General features: G+C 47.9%; 1 protein-coding gene and 1 long non-coding RNA gene across 5 annotated transcripts in view; one reads left to right on the forward strand and one right to left on the reverse strand.

The window, feature by feature from the left end:
• Positions 1–10,921, reverse strand: part of C7H8orf33 (chromosome 7 C8orf33 homolog) — a 27,161-nt gene extending 16,240 nt beyond the window's left edge. Inside the window, exons 1-3 of one of the 4 annotated variants that reach the window (XM_068244415.1) lie at positions 10,250–10,921; positions 9,574–9,651; positions 836–926 (exon numbers count right to left, since the gene is read on the reverse strand). In XM_068244415.1, the coding sequence (XP_068100516.1) occupies positions 836–926; positions 9,574–9,588 (106 nt within the window). In that variant the 5' untranslated portion in view covers positions 9,589–9,651; positions 10,250–10,921. Of the gene's footprint in view, positions 1–835; positions 927–9,573; positions 9,656–10,230 lie in introns of all 4 variants that reach the window. The other 3 variants (XM_068244413.1, XM_068244412.1, XM_068244414.1) reach the window with 3 other exon arrangements.
• LOC137524488 (uncharacterized) overlaps positions 10,359–13,087 on the forward strand; it is an 18,719-nt gene continuing 15,990 nt past the window's right edge. Inside the window, exon 1 of the long non-coding RNA XR_011022703.1 lies at positions 10,359–10,544. This is a non-coding gene — a long non-coding RNA (uncharacterized lncRNA). The remainder of the gene's footprint in view (positions 10,545–13,087) is intronic.

A 13,087-nucleotide genomic window follows, 5' to 3' on the forward strand; every position in this document is an offset into this window, starting at 1 on the left:
CAGGAAGAGGAAGTGACACGCGCATGGCCATTGCAAGAGGCTCATCCAGAGGGGACATAGCACGACTTTGTTGAAAGTCGTGTGGCTTAAGGCTGGTTTCACACCAGGACGTTGCGTTTTAGGGGACGTTATGGTCACATAACGTGCCCCTAACACAACGCCTGGTGCTCCCTGCTTTGGACGTCAGAGTGAGCCACGTTGTGCAGCTCACTCTGGCGTCCGTAATGCGTACTCTTGGACGCATGCGGCATCACGTGGTCCCGCCGGCCAATCGCTGCACAGAGCGGCCGTTCCAAGAAGTAAACACTGCACGTCAGTGCCATGTGCCTGGCCGCTCTCCGCTCCTCCCCAATGTTACTGAGCATGTGCAAGCAGTCTAACGCGGCTCTGCCGCTTACAAAGTACTGCATGCAGTACGTTGACTAATGGCGCAGCGTTACTGTGTAACGCAATGTGGGCACTGTGAACAGCCCATTGATTTTTCATTGCTGTGTGGTGGGCTGCGTTACAGGCTGCACTAACGTGCGTCTGTAACGTCCCACTGTGAAACCAGCCTAAAGGCATGCCCAGGAGAGGTGCTCGGAGTCCCTTTAATGCCTAATAGTGGAATATCAAGTATCCCCCGACATACTATGGGTTTTTAATTGGTGGAATCTATAACCACATCATAGAAACATAAATGCATGTAATGTTGGACCACATTTTAATGTATTTTAAGTACATAGAGATGGAACGGTAAATATAACCAGTAACTAAGACACTCAGTATCGCCATGTCCACCCAGAAGTGATATTTCCTTCAAGATGGCGAGCTCTACAGAAAGGCCAGCTCTCACCTTGCTGCTGGGTGGGGTGGCGGTGCAGGAGGCCTGTCTCCAGCTGTTGGATACACCAATCCAGCTCATCCTGAAACGTTCCTTGCGGAGCCTGGCAATAAAATAAAAAAATAAAAAAAAAAAAGGTCTGTATCTGCAAAACTGCAATGGCTTCAATGCATAACGCATTACGGCATGTAAGTGCAATCATTTATAACTCACTGTTTAACAACCCCCAGTATGTTCCAATAGGAATCGAGCAAGGGCTGCAATCATTTATCAACAAATAGGGGAGAATTACACAGGGAAAGAATATACAAGCCAATATTCACTTCTAAATTGACGAATGAGCTGACCTAAAATGACCGTATTGTACATTGATTAGAAGTGAATTTGCCTGCCGACCCACTTAAAGCTAATGATAAACAATACTTTTATTTAAAGGGAACCTAAACGGAGAAGGATATGGATTTTTCCTTTTTAAAAAATACCAGCTGCCTGACTCTCCTGCTGATCCTGTGTCTCTATTACTTTTAGCCACTGCCCCTCAACAAGCATGCAGATCAAGTGCTCTGACTGAAATCAGACTGGATTAGCTGCATGCTTATTTCAGGGTTGCGATTCAGCCTCTACTGCAGCAAAAGATCAGCAGGACTGACAAGCAACTGGTATTTTCCCTATGCTTAATGTCGTCACACATGGGTAGATGTCCCGCCCCTTCTACCCCATAGGACCCTGATGTTATAAATGTCGGATTCTGCCAAACCCCTCCAGTCTTTTTTTTGTCCTCGACCACTTCACCCTAGGTATCCGAAGAGAGCACAGACCAATTTGGTACTTTATTTTTATTTTTCACCCCTACCTAGCCGGTTCCTCTGGCTTTTTACGCTATATGCCTCTATAATGATGCCCCATATAGCTATAAACTAGCTCAAAGGGAGGGACCCCGTTTTTCTGCTGGTCTTTTTGAGGTCGGTGCGCAGGCATATATAGGTATAAATTACCTGAATAGAACGCTGCTGACGCATATGGTTTAAACTCCTTTCAATAAGGAGACTCGGGCCTGGGATCTTTCCCCTCTCTCCTCCTTCCGTATGCTTACACTTGCTCTCTGCCCAGCCCCGGCCTCTCCCGTCAGCGCTAGGCCTCCAATGCCGACTTCCCTTATGGTTGCGTAACTTCCGCCGCGCCGGAGATTGGATGCGTACCAGGAAGGAGGCGGAAGTTATTTAAATGTCCACCGCGCGAGTTGCTGGCGGCCACACGCAGGACGCTGTCACTGCAGAGACGTCGCTATGGAGCAACAGGTGGGGATAGACGTGGAAGTTGAGGAGGACGGTGAGTGACGGGGCAGAGCATATTATGTATCTGGATAATGTTTTTATTGTGCGAGTGCTGACGGGACCAAGCTACTCTAGACCTTTGCTTTTTTCTTACTTGCAGTGGCTTCACCTGCCCCTATTGATCCCAGGCCTCACAAAACAGACCAGCGAAGGGCTGAAAGGTAGGGGTGCTATAAGGTAGGTTCTGCCCGTTCTTCCGTATCAGAGTGCATATTAAAATAATTTCCTGTCTGTTTAATGAACAGCCCCAGGAAGCAAGCTAAGAAGTCGTCCAGGTCAAGGTCTCGTTCCAGGAGAAGAAGCCCCTCGCAGCATCATAGGAGAGACAGAAGCAGGTCTAGAAGTAGGCGTAGTTCAAGGTCCAGACGTAGATCAAAGTCAAGATCAAGAGAGAGGTCTACGAGGAGATGCTGGGCCTGTAGCAACTATGTGATGCCAGGGAAGACTGTTTGTAGACTATGCTTTCAGGAGATGTCAAAAGAACCAGATCAGGCTCCACTGGATGTATCTAATCTGATCAAACAGGCGGTTCAGGATTCCATGAAGGAGTACATTGCAGCAATGCCGCCTATACCTGCTGCATCCACAGAACAGACTCAGGCATCAGGTGCTGAAGACCAGGACGAATTAGACTTAGGCTTTGCGCTGGTGGAACCATTTGTATGCGCTGTGAGGCAGGCTATTGAGTGGGAAGATGACGAGGAGGATATGGCGGATAAACCCAAGAAACAGAAACAATATTATGCCCATTTAAAGAAAAAGGTGACACCCTTTCCACTAATGCAGGAAATTGCAGACATAATTAAAGAAGAGTGGAAAAAAGCAAAAAAGAGACCACCCCTACATAATAGGCTTGGGAAATTATATCCAATGCATGAACAGGACTCAAAGCAGCTGGATAACCCACCAGTGGTGGACGCCTCAGTTATGAGGCTAGCAAAACCAACTACTCTTCCTCGTGAGGATGCCGTTAGCTTTAGAGATGGCATGGACAGAAGGATAGACTCTGAACTTAAAAGAGTCTATGCTACGCCAGGAGGTGCGGCTAGACCAGCAATAGCCCTGACCGCAGTGGCAAGAGCACTTAGAGTGTGGACAACAAATATAGAGGAAGCTGTTAGAGCAGATGCAGACAAGGAGGCCATAATATCACGGTTAGAAGACCTCAAGCTATCGGCAGACTACATTGGGGAGGCAGCCGTAGATATCGTAAGATGCTCAGCAAGAACCATGTACTCCTCGGTTGTAGCGAAGAGATCTTTATGGTTAAAGGCATGGATGGCAGACCCAACTTCGCATCAGGATTGGTGCAGGATATCCTATGACAGAGAACACCTCTTTGGGGATGAAATGGACACAGCAATAAAGAGAGTGACCGGAGGCAAGTCGGGACTAATACCGCAAGATAGGAGAAACAAGCGTCCTTTCACCCAGCAGACGAGTAAATACCAGCACAAAGATTCAGATCAGCAAGGTCATATAGGCATGGGAAGGAGTTCAGAAGAACTTGGCAAAGTACTCAGGCTAATTTGCAGCGCATAACGAAGCAAAGGAACACCACTAACCCTTCATCTTCGCAACAGAAGACCTTTTGACAGTCAGACCGCCCAGGTGTGTCCGGTAGGGGGGAGATTGTGCCAATTCGGTCAGATCTGGGCGGAAAATATATCCAACCTTTGGGTAATAAAGACAGTCACTCAAGGACATCGCTGGAAATTCGTTGCAAAACACCCCCACTCCAGGTTTGTCTCAACAAGAATCCCAGCCACAATAGACAAACAGAAGGTGCTAATAGACTACATTCAGACGTTACTGGAGAAGAGAGCTATAACTCCAGTCCCAACAGAAGACAGGCGACAGGGGCTATACTCCCCCTTGTTTTTCGTTTTGAAGAAAACGGGAGATTAGCGGCCGGTGCTGGATTTAAGGTTCCTAAACCGGCTTATCCGTGTCAAAAAGTTCAAAATGGAAACCTTGCAGTCAATTGTTCAGTGCATAATGAAGGAAGACTGGATGCTTTCGGCGGATTTAGAAGACGCCTACTTGCATATCCCTATCGCTCCAGCTTTTCAGCAATATCTAAGATTCGCAGTAGGAGAGGAGCACTACCAGTTTACATGTCTCCCATTTGGGATATGCACTGCCCCTCGGACATTCTCCAAGGTCCTACTTTCGTTGGTCGCCCTTCTTCGGACACGAGGTCTACGCATATTTCACTACCTCGACGACCTCCTGCTACTGTCGCAGAATGTAGAAACGATCGAACAACAGAAAAACATCCTCCTAGACACACTTTCACAGTTCGGCTGGAAAATCAACATAAAGAAGAGCCAACTAGAGCCTGCCCAAAATACGATATTCCTGGGGGCTTTGATCGACACACAGAACAATTCTCTGTCACTACCCTTAGAGAAGATGCAATTGATAATTGCGAAGTCCAAGAAGATACGGTCATTAAGGAGCCTTCCTGCAAGGGAGTGTATGAGCTATATAGGGACTTTAACATCCACTATCCCAATGATCCGGTGGGCCCATTGGCACATAAGGCCTTTCCAATGGGGGTTCCTCTCCCAGTGGAAGAAAGACAACTACAACCAGACAATACTCCTGACCCCTCTAATGAGAAACAGTCTGGAATGGTGGACAGTGAAGGAGAATGTATCCAAACACCACCTAATCCAACATGGAGTACCGACCACAGTTACGTCAGATGCCAGCGCCAGGGGCTGGGGAGCCCACTGAGAACAACAAACAGCTCAGGGACGCTGGGAGACATTCAGCAATCAGATACCAGCAAACATACTGGAATTGCGGGCAGCTCATCAAGCCCTGCTAGCCTTTCGTCAACAAATTGTGGGGAAGACAGTAGTACTGAGGATGGACAACTCCACAGCCGTGGCCTACCTGAGAAGACAAGGGGGTACGCGAAGTCTCCAGTTACTACAGGAGTCGACCAAGATTTTCCAGTTTGCGGAAATAAACCTGTGGGACTTGAAGTCGGTTTATATCCCGGGAGAAACCAACGTCACAGCGGACTACCTGAGCAGGCACACTGTCTGCAACAACGAGTGGTGCCTGTCTCAGGAGGTCTACCAATGGATTTGCAAGAAATGGGGTACACCGGACCTGGATCTCATGGCAACTCCTCAGAATACAAAGTGTGCCAGATTTATAACCAGATATCGCTGCAACAGAGCGATGGCAGTGGACGCAATTACAGCACCATGGAGATCCAACCTGGCATATGTGTTCCCACCGACACCACTTATTCATCGGCTACTAGTCAGATTGATGACAGAGAGGATTACGTAGTAGCCATAATACCATACTGGCCCAACCGCCCATGGTTCTCATTATTGCTGGAGATGAGCACGCAGCCACCTCTACCCCTACCTCACAGTCCCAACCTTCTTTTCCAGGGAGCAATATTTCACAGGAAACCGGAAAGACTCAACCTCATGGCTTGGAATTTGAGGGGCAAAGGTTGAGGGAAGAAGGATGCTCAGAGGCAGTCATACAGACAATGCTCAAGTCTAGGAAACCCACTACTAACAGTACTTATTCAAGGATATGGAATCGCTTTCTACTCTATACTCAGGAAAAGGGAATAGACCCTTTGAAACCAGAACCTCACCAGATGCTAGAATTCTTGCAGAGAGGTTTAGAATTAGGACTGGGGTATCACACCCTGAAGGTACACACTTCAGCTATTTTAGCAGTTACGGGGAAGTCTTGGGCAACAAACCCTTTAGTCAGGCAATTTATGAAAGCTGTGCTTAAGTTGAGGCCACCTAAAAAAACAGTCTTCCCAAATTGGGATTTACCCCTGGTGCTTGATGTTTACTCGGCTCCCCCCTTTCATCCTATTGAGGAGTGCAACATGTGGAACAAAACGCTAAAGACCATCTTTCTGGTTGCTATAGCGTTGGCGAGAAGGGTGTCTGAGCTGCAGGCGCTAGGGTGCAATGAACCCTACCTAACCATCTTTCCGGATCGCCTAGTTCTAAGGCCATTACAACAATTTATTCCGAAGGTGGCTTCAACGTTCCATCTGAACCATGACTGGACACTACCTTCTCTCACAGTGGACGAATCACAACAACCACATCCACTGGACGTAGTACAGGCAGTAAGTTGCTACCTACAGGCCACAGCACACTTTCGAAAAACAGAAAGGTAATGGGTGATCCCGGCCGGTTACAAGAAGGGAGAGCCAGCGTCGGTGAGGACTATCGCTTCTTGGATGGTTAAAGCTATACAGCTGGCATATAGGACTCTTAACCTAGTGCCGCCAGAGCAGATACGGGCGCACTCCACCAGAGGTATTTCCACCTCTTGGGCTGTGTTCAATAAGGTGCCAGCAGAAAAGATATGCCAGGCAGCGAACTGGTCCACGATTCATACCTTTATGAAACATTATAGGGTAGATATGACAGCTCAGTCATCCGCTTTGTTTGGTAAAACTGTTTTGTTGTCACATACCGCATGATTAATTAAATTCACCTTTGTTTGCATAGCATTTGGTCTCCCTCCCTTCATTTCTTCCTAGTTAAGTCCCATGTGTGACGACATTAAGCATAGGGAAAACGGAAAATTGTTACTTACCTATCGGTAATTTTCCTTTCCCGATGCTTATATGTCGTCACACGACCCTCCCTTCTATGGGCTTCAGTGTTCGAGGCTACATACGACTGGAGAGGTGGGCCAGAATCCGACATTTATAACATCAGGGTCCTATGGGGTAGAAGGGGCGGGACGTCTACCCATGTGTGACGACATATACGCATCGGGAAAGGAAAATTACCGATAGGTAAGTAACAATTTTCCGTTGTTTAAAAGGAAATATCCATATCCCTCTCAGTTAAGATTCCCTTTAAAGGACAACTGAAAAAAGAGGTACATGGAGGCTGCCATGTTTATTTCCTTTTAAGCAATACCAGTTGCCTGGCAGCCCTGCTGACCCTCTGCCTCTAATACTTTCAGCCATATACCCTGAACAAGAATGCAGTAGATCAAGTGTTTCTGACAATATTGTCAGATCTGACAAGATTAACTGCATGCTAGCTTCTGGTGTTATTCAGAAACTTCTGAAGCCAAACAGACCAGCAGGGCTGCCAGGCAACTGGTATTGTTTAAAAAGAAATAAACATGGCAGCCTCCATAGTCTTCTCACTTCAGTTGTCCTTTAAGGAGTGATATCTCAAAAGGTTGGCAAGGGATCTGCCCTATGCTCACCAGAGCTTAGTAAATCAGACACTCCTCCTCCATACAAATCAGACACTCCTCCTCCATACAAAGTCTATTGCTTCACAAGGTGACTCAATTTAAGGCCCATACGCAATGCATTGTCGCTAATCTTCCAGGGGGTGCGCTCAGCGACGAGGGACAGCAGGATAGAGAGGGAAGCCTCAATAAGATCCAGAAACTTCCCTCTCTTTAGGTAAGTATCTGGTTTTGTGTACCTGTGCTTCAGTCCGGGTACACGTTAAGCCATATTTATGTATTTCCTTCTAAACAATGCCAGTTGCCAGGCAGTCCTGCTAAACTCTTTAGGCCCATACACACGTCGGATTTTTGCGAACGACCCGTCGTTTGAACGTTCCGTCGTTCGCACGTCAAATCCGGCGTGTGTACAGACTATCGTTCGGGTGATAAGACTGGTTTTCAGCAATCCGTCGGGCAGATCGCTGAAAACCAATCTTATCACCCGAACGATAGCCTGTACACACGCCGGATTTGACGTGCGAACGATGGAACGACGGAACATTCAAACGACGGGTCGTTCGCAAAAATCCGACGTGTGTATGGGCCTTTAGGCTGCAGTAGTATCTGGATCATACGCCTGAAACAAGCATGTGGCTAATCAGACTTCAAACACCTGATCTGTATGTTTGTTCCCTGTCTATAGTAAAAAGTATTGAGGCAGAGGATCAGCAGGATAGCCATTAAATTTGCATAGTCTAAAAGGAAATAAATATGCCATCCTCCATATCCCGCCCCCTCCTTCAACACCTTCAAGAAGGCCCTCAAAACTCACCTTTTCACTCTGGCCTACCACCCCTTATAATTGCTCTAAACCCACAGCTGAACTCTGGTCCCCTACCTTTTGTGTCCCTACCTCTCCCTCTAGATTGTAAGCCTTCGGGCAGGCTCCTTCTCCTTTTGTGTCCTACCTGATCATGCACCTCCCTTACTGTGCACCCATGCTATGCATTTGAGTGAACCTAACTTGCCTAATCTCCATGCTCCATCTAGTGACTGACTAAGCATTACCTTATGCTCATACTGTGCTGCGTGATCTGGTTTTCTTGTATTCCTGTATTGTCTTATTGCTGTATGTCACCCCTAAATATTGTCTGTAACCTAAATTAATGTCCAGCACTGCGTAATATGTTGGTGCTTTATAAATACAATAAATAAAAATATCAATCTCCATTCAGGTGTACTTTAACCTTTTCGGGACCATGTTAATGAGATCCTACGCCGCACTTGTGGCTGTTCTAGCCTGATGCGGCGTAGGATCTACGCCGGACCGCAATTTCCGCTCCCGACGCGATCGTGCGCACCCGGAGGGGGAGATTAAGCTGTCATATGACAGCCGACATCTCCCCCGAGTGATCAGCAGCCATCGCGTATGGCTGCTGATCACGTGATCACTACGATCGCCGTCGGATCGTAGTGATCAGTTTGACAGCTGCGGCGGCAGGGGGGAAAAGAAGAGGATCCACTCACCTCCCTGCCGTTCCAGCGACGATCGGCACCCCCCTCCGCTCTGGCCGGCATCTCCGCTCCGTCTGACGTCAGCGCCGGGTCCCGGCTTGATGACGTCATCAAGCCGCGACCCGGAACTGATCTTCAGACAGAACGGAGATGCCGGCCGGAGAAGAGGGTCCCGTGCGGCTCATCGCTGGAGCCTGGAAGGTAAGTGAAGGCTGCGGGCAGAAGGGGGAGGCACAGGCCACCATGGGGGACACCACTCTAGCCAGCCACACACGGGATCCGGCCGCCTGACCCCCCCCCCCCCAAACGCGCGCACCACCTTCCAGCGCAAAATGCCTGGTCCTTAAGGGGGGGTAGGTGGCCGGTCCCGAAAAGGTTAATCAGTAGGGGAACAGCGTAACCAAACGTCCAGTAGGATGCAAAACAGGCAGCCGTTGCTTGCCAACACACAGTGCCCGCCCACCATCCACCTCCACTCACACAGCTGCCTCTTATGTTTTCAATGATGCTCTATATTGCACAGCGATCTGGATAAGTACATGTGTGCCGACACTGGCGAATGCTGAATAAACCACACATTTGCAGGACGGAGGGTGCACATGCTTTTTCTCCACATAGTCAGTCTTTGATTAGAAGCACCAATAAAATCTGACAGGTATGCAGAACCAGAATCTGCATTGTCCTAGCTAGACTCACCTGCTCCATAACCATCCAATGCTATTTCTTCAACATCCACAGGTAAATACTCATAGTACTGCAGATAGAGGGCAGAATCTTTCTAGACAAAAACAAAAAAAAAAACAAAAAAAAAACATTAATTTCCCCAGGTACACGTGCATTGTAACTCAGAACTTCCTCTCTGTTCTAAAAGATACACAACAGCATAATAACCTATAAAGAAAAACATTTCTTTGTTACTGCTGATACAAATCTTAAAATAAATCTGCAGTAAGTCTACTTTCTGATACATGGAAGCAGACATATTGTTAACATCCTGTGCTTTCAAGGAGCTTATCTGCCATCTCTGATGTGGCAGTCAGGTGACACATGGGAGCAATGAAATTACAGTTGTGATTAGTCACAAATGAGAGGGAATTAGACATGCTAAACTCTCTAAATACATTCAGGGTACATTTCTCTAGGTTTTTACTTTTGTCCTGAGTTCAGGTCCATTTCAAGGAATTTAGTATATTGTCTCATGCAGTCCTTGTCTGACCAATATTCAAGTTATTGCTGCACCTGGCCAGGTTCTGCCGAGATAGCTGACATAGCAATCTCTCCACGTATAATAACTACTAAACCCCGCACCCTCCATCACTTGGAAGAGCTCCCATACACCACAATACAACTTACTGACAGTACTATACCTCACACATTCAGCGTGCTTCCTTCTGTCCGTGCTCGCATTTCTTCCCCCTGCTGGTGCACACAGTCATTGCTCCGTGAAGAAACGGAGCAGAAAACAACTCAGTTCTGCTACATCCAGAGTGCCAGCCATACATATAGCGCGGCGCATATGTCATTTGAAATGGATAAAACTGTCGGAGGGTTCCCGTCCGGCCTGGTGTATGCAGCTTTCCTGCAGAGTGCTGTGTGTTCCCTCAGTCCCAGCCTCCTGGCTCTTGAAGCTGGACGGGACAGGGACAATTGCCTGACAGACTCTCTTGGTAAGCCGACACCTCCATTTGTCTCCTGTACTGTGAACAATCAAGCCTTGCTTACACAGCCCGCATCTCTGTCTCCTGTAACCCTTTCACTCCTGGTGTTAGTTGAATTAGCTTGTTACAGCACTGTCACTTTGAGAAACATCATAGTTTAACAAAAAAAAACCTCTGTTCCCAGCCGTTGTCCTGGGGTCCCCTCCGCAGCAGTCAGCGACCTGGCGTGGCCACTGGCCAGGAGTGCTCTGCGCAACAGGCAGCATGGTCGCACGCAGTCACAGAAGTCACCAACCTTGTCAAGTTGCCGGTGTAGTGAAATTTTTTGCAACTTTATCAGATTTTACAACCGGTTGCACTTATTTATAGGTATAGCTATCAGAAAGTGCAACCTATCATGGGCATCCGCACATTGGGCAAAATAGGGGATGCCCCCCCCCCCTCCAGGCACCCGAACCCGCAGGAGGAGGAAGTAACACAAAAGGATGGGTAGCGGGGATAACGGCTGGGAGGGGGGCCAGACCCCCCACCTCCTGGGTCTCCTTCTTGCGCTTCTCCCCTCCAAATTAGCAGCGGCAAACAGAAGTGGGCGGAGAGGAATTACTCACCTTTTTCCTGCGTTCCAGGCGGTGGTACGCAGCTCCATTGTCATGTGACACTGGTCACCGCCTTCTCCACCGCTCTGTGCTTCCTGATTAGCGGAAGCACAGTAAGTAGGAGACCAGTGTCACGTGACGATGGCGCTGCGTACCATTGCCTGGAATGCATGAAAAAGGTGGGCAGTTCCTCTCCGTCCACTGATGCTCGATTCTGTTTGCCGCTGCTAATTTGGAGGGGGGAAGCGCCAGAAGGAGGGGACCCAGGTGAGGGAGGTGGGCAGTCTGGCCCTCCTTCCAAGCTTCACCCATACTAGGGGCAACTATGCTATACTGGGAGTGACTATACTACCTATACTGGGGCAACTATACTAGCTATACTGGGGGCAACTATACTCTCTTCCTTTCAGGGCTGTGGAGTCGGGCAATTTTGGGTGCCTGGAGTCGGAGTCGGGAAAAAATGCACAGACTCCGACTCCTAATGAATTTGTAACTGTAATTAAAATAGAAAATATGATAAAATGTTCTATTTCTCAGATAATCGTCATTAAAAATAATGTATATATACAGTAAATCTACAGTAATAGCTGTGCTTAGTCCACAAAAATGAAATAAACCAATCAAAATTAGTTACTTGTGCTGCTTCAATAAAGCAGTCCCCGTATTTTTAAGGTCAGATATACACATCTGATTGTGGCTGTATATATGATGTGTACACAGGAATCTCTTATATATACTAAATAACATCTATGCTGTAAGAATAAAGCCTGATGTGTAGCTGTGTCACTAATAGAGATGGTCAATGAGATGAAAATAATTCTGCATTGATGCTGATTTATGCAAATGTATGCACTCCCTTTGCTGATGAAATCAAATAATTTGATATGTTGTTAAAATTTGGTTTGGTGACTACAAATTAAAGGGTACCTGAGAAGGATGAAAAGTAAAGTTTTATACATACCTGGGGCTTCCTCCAGCCCCCTTCAGGCTAATCAGTCCCTCCCTGTCCTCCACCACCCGGATCTTCTGCTATGAGTCCTGGTAATTCAGCCAGTCAGCGCTGTCCGGCCGCATGCCGCTCCCACAGCCAGGAACATTCTGCACCTGCGCAATAGTGCTGCACAGGTGTAGTATGCTCCTGGCGGCGGAGTGTGTGCATGCGCACTACGCCCGACTGGCTCAAGTACCTGGACTCATAGCAGAAGATCCAGGTGGTGGAGGAGGACAGCGAGGGACTGATTAGCCTGAAGGGGGTTGGAGGAAGCCCCAGGTATGTATAAAACTTTAATTTCATCTGTCTCAGGTTTACTTTGTTACACAGTAGTACTATACTCTACATATGCACTCCCCACAGAGCTGCAGGGAATCCACTGAGAATGCTGTGCACATTGAACACAGAGGTGTTGTCTGTCACCCATAAGGGCTCGTTTCCACCATAGCGAATCCGCATGCGGCGACGAGATGCGGATTCGCTTGTTACACTGAAGTGGCCGGGGCTGTTTCCACATGTGCGGCGTGCGGGAGCGATTTGGCAGCGGGCCAAATCTGCACGACGGGACCCACCGAATTCGCCTGCGTCGGGAATCCGTGCGAATCGCCGCTAATGTATTTAATAGTAAAAACGCATGCGTTTGTTACATGCGTTTTTACCCGCGATTTCGCACCTTTTTCAATGTTATTTTGCCCTGGCAGTGTCATGGTTAATTTCGCATGGCACCCTGCCATGCGAAATCGCACGCGAAATCGCGGGTAAAAACGCATCCGCATGCGTTTTTACAAGCGTCGGGATGCCGGCGAAATCGCGTCGCAACAGTGGAAACGGGCCCTTAACCTTGTTCAGATTGTGCATGAAGAATGTGTAATAGAGGAAGAATCTCCTCATTCTCCTGCAGAGTACCTGCACATCATTCTTACATGTACCCACACTTACATTGCCTAGGGCCTGATAGATGTTCT

The sequence above is a fragment of the Hyperolius riggenbachi genome, chromosome 7, assembly GCF_040937935.1.
Source record: "Hyperolius riggenbachi isolate aHypRig1 chromosome 7, aHypRig1.pri, whole genome shotgun sequence".
NCBI classification, from domain to species: domain Eukaryota; kingdom Metazoa; phylum Chordata; class Amphibia; order Anura; family Hyperoliidae; genus Hyperolius; species Hyperolius riggenbachi.